The 12,558-nt window shown below is 43.8% G+C and overlaps 1 protein-coding gene across 2 annotated transcripts in view; it reads right to left on the bottom strand.

Annotated features, from left to right (window-relative positions):
- Positions 1–6,504, bottom strand: part of asah1b (N-acylsphingosine amidohydrolase (acid ceramidase) 1b) — a 34,269-nt gene extending 27,765 nt beyond the window's left edge. The window contains exons 1-2 of one of the 2 annotated variants that reach the window (XM_080186799.1): positions 6,453–6,504; positions 255–301 (exon numbers count right to left, since the gene is read on the bottom strand). In XM_080186799.1, the coding sequence (XP_080042925.1) occupies positions 255–277 (23 nt within the window). In that variant the 5' untranslated portion in view covers positions 278–301; positions 6,453–6,504. Of the gene's footprint in view, positions 1–254; positions 302–6,206; positions 6,360–6,452 lie in introns of those variants that run through there. The other variant, XM_080186789.1, reaches the window with a different exon arrangement.
- Positions 6,505–12,558: the final 6,054 nt, after the last annotated feature.

The raw sequence follows: 12,558 nt of genomic DNA, 5'->3' as shown, positions 1-12,558 counted from the left end.
AAAAATATGGGCACATTTTTCAAAAATAACTTTATACATCTCAGAGCAAAATAAACAAAAAACTCAATCAGAAGTGACTAATTCTTTTCTTTTTGATGGAGTAATCATATCCTTGGGCTTTATGTCAGGTAAGAGCAGTAAAGATTGAATAGTGGTCAAATCAATAAGGCTCACGTGAAGGTTCACAGCTTGAGGCAAAAGATGTGCTACATGAAAAGCTGCACTAAATAATTCCAAGATACTTCTGTACTTACGTGGGGCCTGCTGGTGGATACATGCCTCTTCTGCAATCTTCAGTGTACTGCTCAAATAAAGTAAAGTTTTGAAAATGCTGAACATTCTTGTTACATTATGACAAAGAACATCTGAATAATTTTCACAAACTATTGTTGAGGCATTTACGGTGCCCTCCAAATACAAGATGTGTCTAAGACGTAGTATATTAGTGTGTTCCGTATGTAATGGGACAAGTATAACAATGGTAACAGCTTAGTCGTTATAAACCAATATGAATAGAGAACATGAGGAAGCAAGGGACAGAATTGCAAAGCAGAAAAAGCTCGAAAGCCCCACTTCACCAGTGGAAATACAGTGTGAGTTAAGGAAAACCCCAAGACTTCTTCTACATATATAAAGAGGATAGCCAGGGAGAGGGTTGGCCCACTCAAGGACAGAGGACGGAATCTATTCATGGAGCCAGAGAAAATAGTTGAGGTATTAAATGAGTAGTCTGCGTCAGTATTCACCAAAGAGAAGGATTTGATGGATGATGAGTCTGGGAAAGGGGGTGTAGATAGTTTGAGTCATGTTGAGATCAAGGAGGAGGTGGTATTGGGATTCTTGAAAAACATTAAGGTAAACAAGTCCCCAAGGCCTGCTGGGATATACCCCAGAAGACAGAGAGGCAAGCGGGGAAACTGCAGAGGCCCTAAGGGAACTCTTTGTATCCTCACTGGCTACAGGGGGGAAACGCAGAGGACTAGAGAATAGCCAACATTGTTCCTTTGCTAAAGAAGGATAGCAAGAATAATCCAGGTAATTACAGACTGCTGAGCCTTACGTCAGTGGTAGGGAAATTATCGGAGAGGATTCTTCAAGACAGGAATTACTCCCATTTGGAAATAAGTGGACGATTTAGCGAGAGACAACATGGTTTGTGAAGTAGAGGTCGTGTCTCACTGCTTGATTGAATTTTTCAAGGCAGTGACGAAGATGATTGATGAGGATAGAACAGTGGATATTGTCTACATGGACTTCACTACGGCCTCTGACAAGGTTCCTCATGGCAGATTGGCGCAAAAGGTGAAATCGCATGGGATCAGAGGTGAGCTGGCAAGGTAGATACAGAATTGGTCATAGGAGACACAGGGTAGCAGTGGAAGGGTGCTTTTCTGAATGGAGGGCTGCAACAAGTGGCATAGCTCAGGGATAAAGCTGGGACCTTTGCTGTTTGTAATATATATAAATTATTTGGAGGAAAATGTAACTGGTTTGATTAGTAAGTTTGCAGATGATACAAAGATTGGTGGATTTGGGGATAGCAATGGAGACCATCAGAGGATACAGCAGGATATAGATTGGTTGGAGACTTGGGCGGAGAAACGGCAGACGCAGTTTAATCTGGACAAATGTGAGGTAATACATTTTGGAAGCTCTAATTTAGATAGGAAATATACAGTAAATGGCAGAACCCTTAAGAGCATTGACAGGCAGAGGGATCTGGGTATACAGGTACTCAGGTCACTGAAACTGGCAACACAGTTGAAGAAGGTAGTCAAGAAGGCACACGACATGCTTACCTTCATTGGCCGGAGCACTGAGTTTAAAAATTGTCAAGTCATGTTGCAGCTTTATAGAACCTTAGTTAGGTCACACTGGAATTTAGTGTTCAGTTCTGGTCACTACACTACCAATAAGATGTGGGGGCTTTGGAGAGGATACAGAAAAGATTTATCAGGATGTTGCCTGGTATGGGAGCATTAGCCACGAGAAGAAATTGGAGAAACTTGGTTTGTTCTCGCTGGAATGATGGAAGTTAAGGGGCCACCTGAGATGTCTACAAGATTGAGGGGCATGGACAGAATGGACAGTCAGAAGCTTTTTCCCAGGGTGGAAGAGTCAATTACTAGGGGGCATAGGTTTAAGATTTTAGTTCAGTTGGGCAATTTAGAATCATAAAATCATAGCAACCCTACAGTGCAGAAACAGGCTATTCAGCCCATCGAGTCTGCACCGATCACAATCCCACCCAGGCCCTACCCCCATATCCCTACATATTTGCCCACTAATTGCTCTAACCTACGCATCCCAGGACACTAAGGGGCAATCTTAGCATGGCCAATCAACCTAACCTGCACATCTTTAGACTGTGGGAGGAAACCAGAGCACCCGGAGGAAACCCACGCAGACAAGAGGAGAATGTGCAAAATCCACACAGACAGTGACCCAAGCCGGGATCAAGCCCAAGTCCCTGGAGATGTGAAGCAGCAGTGCTAACCACTGTGCTACCGTGCTGTTAGTTCAGTTGGTCGATGCAGGCTTGGAGGGCTGAAGGGCCTGTTCCTGTGCTGTAATTTTCTTTGTTCTAGTTACATGGAAAGAGTGGTGAATCGGGAATTGCACAGTAATACCTTGCTGCAACACTAGGTTAATGGGCCAAATGGAGGTGCTTAGAAAGTTTGAATAAAAGAATTCAAAATCATTAGGACATCAGCATTTGATACGGTTTTGGGTTCTAGGTTACGGTACAGACTGGCAGACATCCTATGGCCATTGGGTTGGGCAGCACGAATGTAGAATTGCAGAATTTTTCTCATCAATATTGCTATAGCCCAATCCCTCAACTAGTTCTACTAGTAGAAACATCCATGCAAAAAAATGCACTGGCCCCCAGTTCTGGTCTGATTGGAACCTAGACAAAGGAAAATGTCTCCCTTCACAGGAAGTTCTATAAGGCACCCTCCAACCAGAGCCTAAAATAGCTGCAAAAAGCTGAAAAATTGATGAGCAGCCAGAGCTTTCATTCTGAATCTCTCACTTCAATTTTTTTGCCACTGGAAATCAAGTTGGCTAAATCTGACTCTCTGAATCCTTTTTAACCTTAGCTTCATCCATTCAGCCATGGGACTATGTACAGTGCAACACAAGTCTACTGGAATGCTACCCAGTATCAAGAGGTTATGTAATGAAACCTTGGAGCTCTTTGGATCAGATAATGTGCTGGAGGATCTGATTATGAAAGACTTTAAGAGCTAACATTGTAAAAGATAAATCCCAACATCTGGAAATTGAGAAAGGTATGAGATGAAAAGCACTGGATCAGTTATCATAGAATCCCTACAATGCACAAGAGGCCATTTGGCCTATTGAGTTTGCACTGACTCTCTGACAGAGTATTTTACCCAAGCCCCCTCCCCTTCTGAAGTTGGTATCTAAATTGAGAACCTGAACATTATACAATAGACTGACTGTTCTGCTCATCTAGCCTGTCTGGAGCAACGCTAATCAATCATTTGGAAATTATTTACTGCAATCTGGTTTCTTTGTTCTTTTTAAATTCTTTCCAAATTTTTGTTTTAGTCTCTACCATGTTGTGCCCAAAATACAGCAAACTCTAATAACTTCTGTACTGCCATCTGTGGGCAGTACAGCGATAGGGTGGTTACCACTGCTGCCTCACGGTGCCAGATTCCAATTCCAGCATTGGATGACTATGTGGAATTTGCACGTTCTCCTTGTATCTGTATGGGTTTCCCCTGATGCTCCGGTTTCCTCCCACACTCCAAAGATGTGGAGGTTAGGTGGGTTGACCATGCTAAATTGCCCCTTAGTATCCCAAGATGGGTAGGTTAGATAGATTAGCATGATGAATATGCGCAGTTACAGGAATAGGGGAATATTTTTACTTCCTTATTTCAGCACATTTCTTAGAGTCCAGTCAGATCAACAAGTCAGAAATCATACTCAGACCAGATATTTAACAAGTGAGTGTCAGCCTAATCCTGCTTACCCCCATTCCAGGAATGTAACTTTACAAAAATCCACATAACCAGGAAATATTTTGACTTGCTAACTGCACTTTGAAAACTCAGGCACACTGCAAAGTCGATAGCATTATCCTGCTATTTGTGTTCACACAGTTGCAGCAGAAATAACTGAATTATGTTGTAAATACAGAAAAAGCTGTAAATATTCAGCTGGGGGTAGCATCAGTGGAGATAAACAACAATTTATAATAGCACCTTTACCAAAATGAAACATCCCAGTATTACAAGACAAAGTACGACACCCAGCCACATAAGGTAACAGATCAGATGATCAAAATTTTTGTCAAGGGTAATTTTAAGGAGTGTCTTAAGGGAGGAAAGAGAGGTGAAAAGGCCGAGAGGTATAGGGAGGGAATTCCAGAGCTTGATACTTAGGTAATTGGAGATACAGTCAATGATGAAGAACAGATGGAATATAATTTCAGCCATGGACCCTTCATTCATATTACATCATCTCTTCCACCCTCATCAACACCCCAGAAGACAAATTACTTCATCTGAGTGTTAACAGCTTTTTCCATTTGTTTCATATTTCCAGAATCTCTTATGTTTTGCTTTAATTTATATTTCAAGTGTTCCTTATGAACAAGGACGTAGGTTGCTTTTTGGAGAGTGGACAGTGAATGGACACAAAACAGGAAATGTTATCTTACATGTTTCCACATTGTGCCCATTAAGCCAGGCAAGTTAAATTTCACTAGTAATGTAAGATTTAAATAAAACACGATTATTACAAAAACAGAAACTCTCAAAAAGGAACTTGTTAAATATTTAAAAAAGCAAACTGGGGAGGGAGAGAGCAAGCAGACTGGAGGTGAGAGTTCATGTCAGCTTGCAAAGTGCACTGTTGCATAATTTATCATAGGAATCACATAACTTTTGGTGCTTCCCTGAAGTAGGCCTGCAGTGGTGGGCTGTGGAGTCAGTGAATTGAATTAAGTTTGGTTTAAATTGTATCGTTTTTGTAGTTTGCTTGCATATTGTAAAAGTCTCAACTTTAGTTAGAAGTTACTTATACCAACGCTTCTCATTGTGACTACTGCCGTGGAAACATCACAGAAGTTAGTTTAAATTAAACATTACTTGGGTGACATGGTGGCACAGTGGTTAGCATTGCTGCCTCACAGCGCAGGGACCAGGGTTCAATTCCAGCCTCAGGTGGCTGTTTGTGTGGAGTTTGCATGTTCTCCCTGTCTGTGTGGGTTTTCTCCAGATGCTCTGGTTTTCTCTCACAGTCCAAAGATGTGCAGGTTAGGTTGATTGGCTATGTTAAATTGCATCCTAGCATCAGGGAGACTAGCAGGGTAGATGCACGGGGTTATGGGGAACACGCCTGGGTGGGTATGTCATCGATTCAGGCTCAACAGGCCAAAAAGGCCTCAGTCTATACTGTAGGGATTCTATGACTCTGAAATTTTTAAAAAATTTTTGTGTCTAGAAATTATTATTCAACTCATGACAAAGCAAAAACATCCAAATATTTAGTCATTACATCGTGATAAATCACTGACATGCAACATAAGGTCAACTGCAACATGTGATCAAATCCTTGATTAAACATCACATGAACAGAGCACATGATCAAAAACCACATCTCCATGAATGTCCAACCACAGTTGGCAAGCCTAGTTAAATATGGAAGACTAAAATTTGGATAGGTTGAAGTTCATGGGAGTCTAGTCAGCAGATCATCACAATCAGTGAGTTTGGATGTCAACAAAGGCCTGATCAACTTTAAGAAACATTAATGTAATAATCTTGAACCCCACGCTCCCCCCACAAATGACAAGAGGCAAGGTTTTGGAAAACTATACACCCCAACCATTCTAAAGCACAAGAGGAAAACTACCAGAGAATATTAGAAAGCAGGCCATTTCCACATCTGATTACTATCCACAGTTCCCCCGCCCCCCACAAATATTGGTGATTGCGCATTTGAAGAATATTCAACGAAAGACCCAGAAAGATCCAAGAATGAGAGTGAGAGCTCCTCCAAGTGTCTGTGAAAAGTACTTTCGTCCAGAACACCTGTTTCAATGGACAGCAGAAACCTTTCTGCTGAATCGCAGGGGTTAGAGAGGAGCCCTTCCCCACAGAGTTGTGTAAAGGCGGAACTGCGCTCAGACTCCGCGGCCCTTCACTCAGAGCTCACTCACTCACCGGCGGCACGGACTGTGCCACTGCACAGACACTGAGAGCAGCCAGCAGCAAGGAACAGCTCTCCGCCCGCATCTTCCTGCCCAGTCCCAGTCCCAGCCTCAGCCTCCTGCTGCTGATCTCCCTGAACCCGGCAGCTCCTGACAGCGTCCGCAAAACCCAACAGCAGCAGCAGAGGGTGGAGACAGGAAGAGAGGGAGGCCCCAAACAAGTGACGGTGCACAGTAATAATTCCAATCAATCTCTCACTTCACACCGACTGTCAGTTATTTGGAAACTTGCGGGTCCACATGATGCAAGTGGAAAGTGCCCCACTGCACCTAATAAAACCCTGATAAATATTCAAGACTCATCAACTCTTCACATTGGTCAACAGTTTAAGCTCCTCCTTCTAGCCCCACACAAAGAACCTCCTTACTGTGGATGTTTAATGCCATATTCTGTATCTCGAATGATAAGAGTCCCTATAGTACAGAAGGCGGCCATTCGGCCCATCGAATCCGTACCGACCACAATCCCACCCAGGCTCTAGCCCCATAACCTCATGAATTTACCCTGCTCGTCCCCCTGACACTAAGGGGCAATTTCGCATAACCAATCAACCAAACCCGTACATCTTTGGAGTGTGGGAGGAAACTGAGCACCCCAGAGGAAATACACACAGACACAGGGAGAACGTGCAAATTCCACACAGGTGGTGACCCAAATCAGGAATTGAACCCGGGTTCCTGGCGCTGTGAGGCAGCAGTGCTAACCACTGTGCCATCTAATGTAATGAAACATAGCACACCTTCCTGCATTTAGCTTGAATGGTTGCATTATTTGTAATTTTGACATTTGGACCATTTTTTAAAATTCATTTATGGGATGTGGACATAGTTGGCTGGGCCAGTGTTTATTATCCACCCGAGGGCACCAGAGAGTCAACCTGGACCTAGACCAGGTAAGAATGATAGATTTCCTTCCCTAAATATGGGGTTTCATTCAAATCTCACCATCTGTCATTGTGGGATTCAAACCCTGGCCCCCAGAATAGAGTTCCCCGTTATGTCATATTATTTTGAAGGTTCCTTCACTTCCCCGTGAAGCAAACCAAGACGTGCTACAGTTCTTAGAAGTTCTTTGAATATCCTTGGTGTTCCTGCTATTCTTCGAGGATAGCACAGTGGAGAAAGGACCTGGGTTTGATTCCCAGTTTGGGTCACTGTCTGTGTGGAGTTTGCACATTCTCCCCATTCTGCGTGGGTTTCCTCCCATAGTCCAAAAATTTGTGGGTTAGGTGGATTGGCCATTCTAAATTGCCCCTTAGTGTCAGGGGGACTAATTAGGGTAAATGGATGGGGTCATTGGGATAGGGCCTGGGTGAATTGAGGTTGGTGCAGATTCGATGGGCCGAAAGGCCTCCTTCTGCAGTGTAGGATTCTATGTTTATTATGCTGGGTCTCTGAATTACTAGTCCAGCAACAATACCACACCAGTGCCTTCCCCCATATATATAGCAGGCTGTCCTGGTGAGAGATGCAAGTGTAGAGGGATTGGATGTCCAGGGTGACTAGGAGACAGGATCAAGAAAACCTTAAAATAATTAAAGGTGTTGGAAATGGTGGGAAAAGCCTGAACAAGGGGAGAAAAAGAAGTCAAGATAACAAGAAATCTATTCCGTGGTGCAAGAACAGGTTAATCAGATTACTTTGGCTCCAATTCTGGGGTTAAAGTATTGCTTAATGTTCATGATAAACCCACACTTACCTTAATTATTCTTCCCCGCCACTCTGGTCCCTACAATGCTCTTTCAATTTATTGGTGTCTGTCTCTATTGCAACTGTTTTTATGGTGCTATTTTCCGAATCACTACTTCCAATGTCTTCCTTTCTTCTCAACTAAGGATCCCCTCTACCCTAGTTGATAGAGTCCTTAATCTCGACTGTTCTATTTCCTACATTCTGCTTATGCCCCTTTCCCTCCCTTCCAGAACTACAAAGGGTTACCTTTGTTCTCACTTACCACACCACCAGCCTCATTGGCAGTTGATCATGCCCTGCCATTTCCAGTGCGATGCCATCACCCAGAGGGTGATGAGGGATCTTTACCCAGAGGGTGGTGAGGGATTGGAATGCCCTGCCTGCTGCAGTTGTAAATGCGCCTAGTTTGGGGGCGTTTAAGAGATCCGTGGATAGGTTTATGGACGAAAAGGGATTGGTTTAGGTTAGTGGGTCATTGTTTTGTAACTGGTCGGCGCAACATCGTGGGCCGAAGGGCCTGTTCTGCGCTGTATTGTTCTATGTTCTATCACCAAACATCTGTTGCCCACCCTTTTCAATATTCCAAAAGATCATTCCCTCAACACATCCCTGTTTTCAGAATTTCCCAAATTCAGTACCGGAGGTAAGGCTTTGCTAGCTAGCAAAGAACCTGCAGCCACTTCTCTTTGTTGACCGCACGAATTGCTGTTCCTTTTCTCCCGTTTTTATTCTGCCCCAAAAACTTGAAGCCATTAAGTCTATTTACAGTTGATGTAGCTGCTCTTGTCCTTTGCTCCAGGTTTGAGAACTTGACTCAACCAGTCCCTTGACTGAGTCAGGCTTGTTCCTAGGCAGAATTTGGAATAGTCACATGACCCACTACACTTCAAGTTTAAGGGGACAGTCCAAAACGTAAGTGTTTTATAAACCTCAATTGTAATAGTCAATTTTGAACTGTAATATAATGAACTTAAAACATTTTTGTCTCTTAGTTTCTTCCACTCATCAATATAGAATCACACAGCGCAGAAGAGACCCTTTGGCCCATTGAATCTGCACTGACATATTAGAAACACCTGAACTCCCACCTAATCCCGTCTGCCAGCACTTGGTCCATAGCCCTGAATGTTATGATGTGCCAAGTGCTCATCCAGATACTTTTTATAGGATGTGAAGCAACCCACCTCCACCACTCTCCGAAGCAGTGCATTCCAGACTATTATCAACCTCTCGGTAAAAATGTTTTTCCTCACATCCCCCTTAAGTCTCCTGCCCCTCACCTTGAATCTATGTCCCCTCATGACTGACCCTTCAACTAAGGGGAACAGCAGCTCCTTATCCACCCTGTCCATGCTCCTCATAATCTTGAATACCTCAATCAGGTTGCCCCCTCAGTCTTGTCTACTCCAAACAACCCAAACCCATCCAACCTATTTTCATAACTTAAATCATAGAATCCCTACAGTGCAGAAGGAGGCCATTTGGGCCATTGAGTCTGCACTGACCACAATCCCACCCAGACCCTACCCCCCATACCCCTACATATTTACCTGCTAATCCCTCTAACCTATGCATCTCAGTACACTAAAGGGCAATTTTTTTTAATGTCCCATCCAGGCAGCATCCTGGTGAATTTCCTCTGCACCCCCTCCAGTGGAATCACATCCTTCTGATAATGTGGCAACCCTAACTGTGTCCTCACCAAAGTTCTACACAATTCCTGCTTTTGTAATCAATGCCTTGACTGATAAAGGCAAGTATCCTATATGCCTTTTTCACCATCCTAGTAACATGCCCTTCTGCTTTCAGAGATCTGTGGACAAACATGCCAAGGGTGGCATGGTAGCACAGTGGTTAGCACTGCTGCTTCACAGCTCCAAGGTCCTGGGTTCAATTCCTAGCTCAGGTCACTGTCTGTGTGGAGTTTGCACGTTCTCCTCGTGGTCTCCTCCGGGTGCTCTGGTTTCCTCCCACAGTCCAAAGAAGCGTGGGTTAGGTTGATTGGCTATGCTAAAAATTGCCCCTTAGTATTCAGGGATGCATAGGTTAGAGGATTTAGTGGGTACAATATGTAGGGGATATGGGGGTAGGGCCTGGGTGGGATTTTGTTCGGTGCAGACTCGAAGGGCCTCTTTCTGCACTGTAGGGTTTCTATGATCTATGATTCTAAAGTCCCTTTGTTCCACAGAACTTCCTAGTGTCATATCATTCATTGAGTACTTGTCAAATTACTCCTTTTGAAGTGTATCACCTTACACTTTTCAGGGTTAAATTCCATCTGCCACATATTTGCCCATTCCATCTATATCTTCTCGTAACCTAAGACTCTGCCTCATCGTTAACCACCCGTCCAATCTGTGTCATCCACAAATTTACTAATCCTACCTCCACGGTCATTTATATAAATGACAAGTAAATGAGAAAATCAACATGGAGTTACGTTTTACACAGAAGCTCTCCATTTGGAAAATTGGGGTAAGGATGCCTCCACTGGCCTCGATTTTATGGCTGTCAAGCAGTTCATTGCGTAAGGTCATGGCTTCCATTTCCATGAGGGAGAATGGCAGCAGCGCTACTAGGAGGTGACCATTGCTGGGATTACAGCCAGTCCATGAGCAACAGCATCATTGGAGGCAAGAGTTAAAAGTAAATAGGGTAGCCTCACTGGGGTAGTCAGACAGACCCTGGGAAGTAGGAGGATGATCAGGACGTTGGGGAAGGGTCTTACTGCTGGGGCCATTTGTGGGGCACAGGGTGTCCAAGCAGGAGGGTCCTAGCCAAGCAGTCAGGGCACAAATTCACACTGGTAAAATTTCAGCAGCAGTGGGGAGAGATCCTTAAGTGGCTATTAATATGTCACTAAGAGGCCTCAATTGACTGAAGGCTGTTGATCACCGATTCTGCTGCTGGTAAAATACCAGCAGAAGCAGGTCGACAATGGCATGGCCTCCCCGAGCCCTCCTGCCTGCTTTGTCTGAATGGGGGTTAGGGGTGAGCTAAAATTCCAGTTGAGTTTTTATGAAATGCACATTAGCTTGCCAAATTTATTGGAGATTTTTTAGGATGTAATAAGTAGGATGGCTAAAAGAGAACCAGTAAATGTACAATACTTGAATTTCCAACAAAAAAGCCTGAAAAGGTACAGAAGGTTGAGTGAGTGGGCACAAGATGGCAGATGGAGTACATTTTGGTCGTGAGAATTGAAAAGCAGAATACTTTTAAAAAGGTGAGAAACTTGCAAGTGTTGATGTTCAAAGAGATCTGGGTGTGCTTGTACAAGGAATGCAGAAAGATAGCATGCAAATACAGCAAACAATTAGAAAAGTAAATGACATTAGAATACACACAAAAAAGGTTCGGCTACAACTGTACAGGGTTTTAGTGAATCTGAACCTGGAGCAGTGTGTGTAGTTTTGATCTCCACATTTAAGAAAGGACAATCTTTGCATTGGAGATGATGCGGTGAACATAGAACATAACAGCGCAGAACAGGCCCTTCGGCCCACGATGTTGCGCCGACCAGTTAAAAAACAATGACCCTCTAACCTAAACCAATCCCTTTTCATCCATAAACCTATCCACGGATCTCTTAAACGCCCCCAAACTAGGCGCATTTACAACTGCAGCAGGCAGGGCATTCCAATCCCTCACCACCCTCTGGGTAAAGAACCTACCCCTGACATCCGTCCTATAACTACCCCCCCCTTAATTTAAAGCCATGCCCCCTCATGCTAGCTTTCTCCATCCGAGGAAAAAGGCTATCACTATCCACCCTATCTAAACCTCTAATCATCTTATATGTTTCAATAAGGTCCCCTCTTAGCCGCCTTCTTTCTAGCGAAAACAACCCCAAATCCCTCAGTCTCTCCTCATAGGACCTCCCCTCCATACCAGGCAACATCCTGGTAAACCTCCTCTGCACCCTCTCCAAAGCCTCCACATCCTTCCTGTAATGTGGGGACCAGAACTGCACACAATACTCCAAGTGCGGCCGCACCAGAGTTGTGTACAGTTGCAACATGACGCTGCGACTCCTAAATTCAATCCCCCTACCAATAAACGCCAAGACACCATATGCCTTCTTAACAACCTTATCTACTTGATTCCCAACTTTCAGGGATCTATGTACACATACACCTAGATCCCTCTGTTCATCCACACTAATCAGAGTCCTCCCGTTAGCCCTGTACTCGACACATCTGTTATTCCTGCCAAAGTGAATTACCTCACACTTCTCCGCATTAAGGTTCAATTTAGTGAAGGTTCACTAAATTGGCCCCTGATATGAGGGAGTTGCCCTACCATGAAAAGCTGAATAAATTGGCTCATATTCACTGGAGTTTTGAAGGATGAGACGCAAGCTTATTGAAACATACAAGATACTGAAGGGATTTGCTACGAAATGCTGAGAGATTGTTTTCGCTGGTTGGGGAACTGAAAACATAAGGGCAGTGTCTCCTGAGAAGAGAAGGCTGAGGATTGACCTGACAAAGAAGTTTAAAATTATGAAAGATTTTGATAGAATAGATGCAGAACATTTCCATTTTTGGGGAAGAGCAAAACTAGAGTTCATCAGCATACGATAGTCACGAAAAAATCAAATTAGAAATTCT

Source organism: Carcharhinus amblyrhynchos, chromosome 1, assembly GCF_965287045.1.
Source record: "Carcharhinus amblyrhynchos chromosome 1, sCarAmb.v2.hapA, whole genome shotgun sequence".
Classification (NCBI taxonomy): domain Eukaryota; kingdom Metazoa; phylum Chordata; class Chondrichthyes; order Carcharhiniformes; family Carcharhinidae; genus Carcharhinus; species Carcharhinus amblyrhynchos.
The sequence above is the reverse complement of the archived record's forward strand: the minus strand, read 5'-3'. Positions and strand labels throughout refer to the sequence as shown.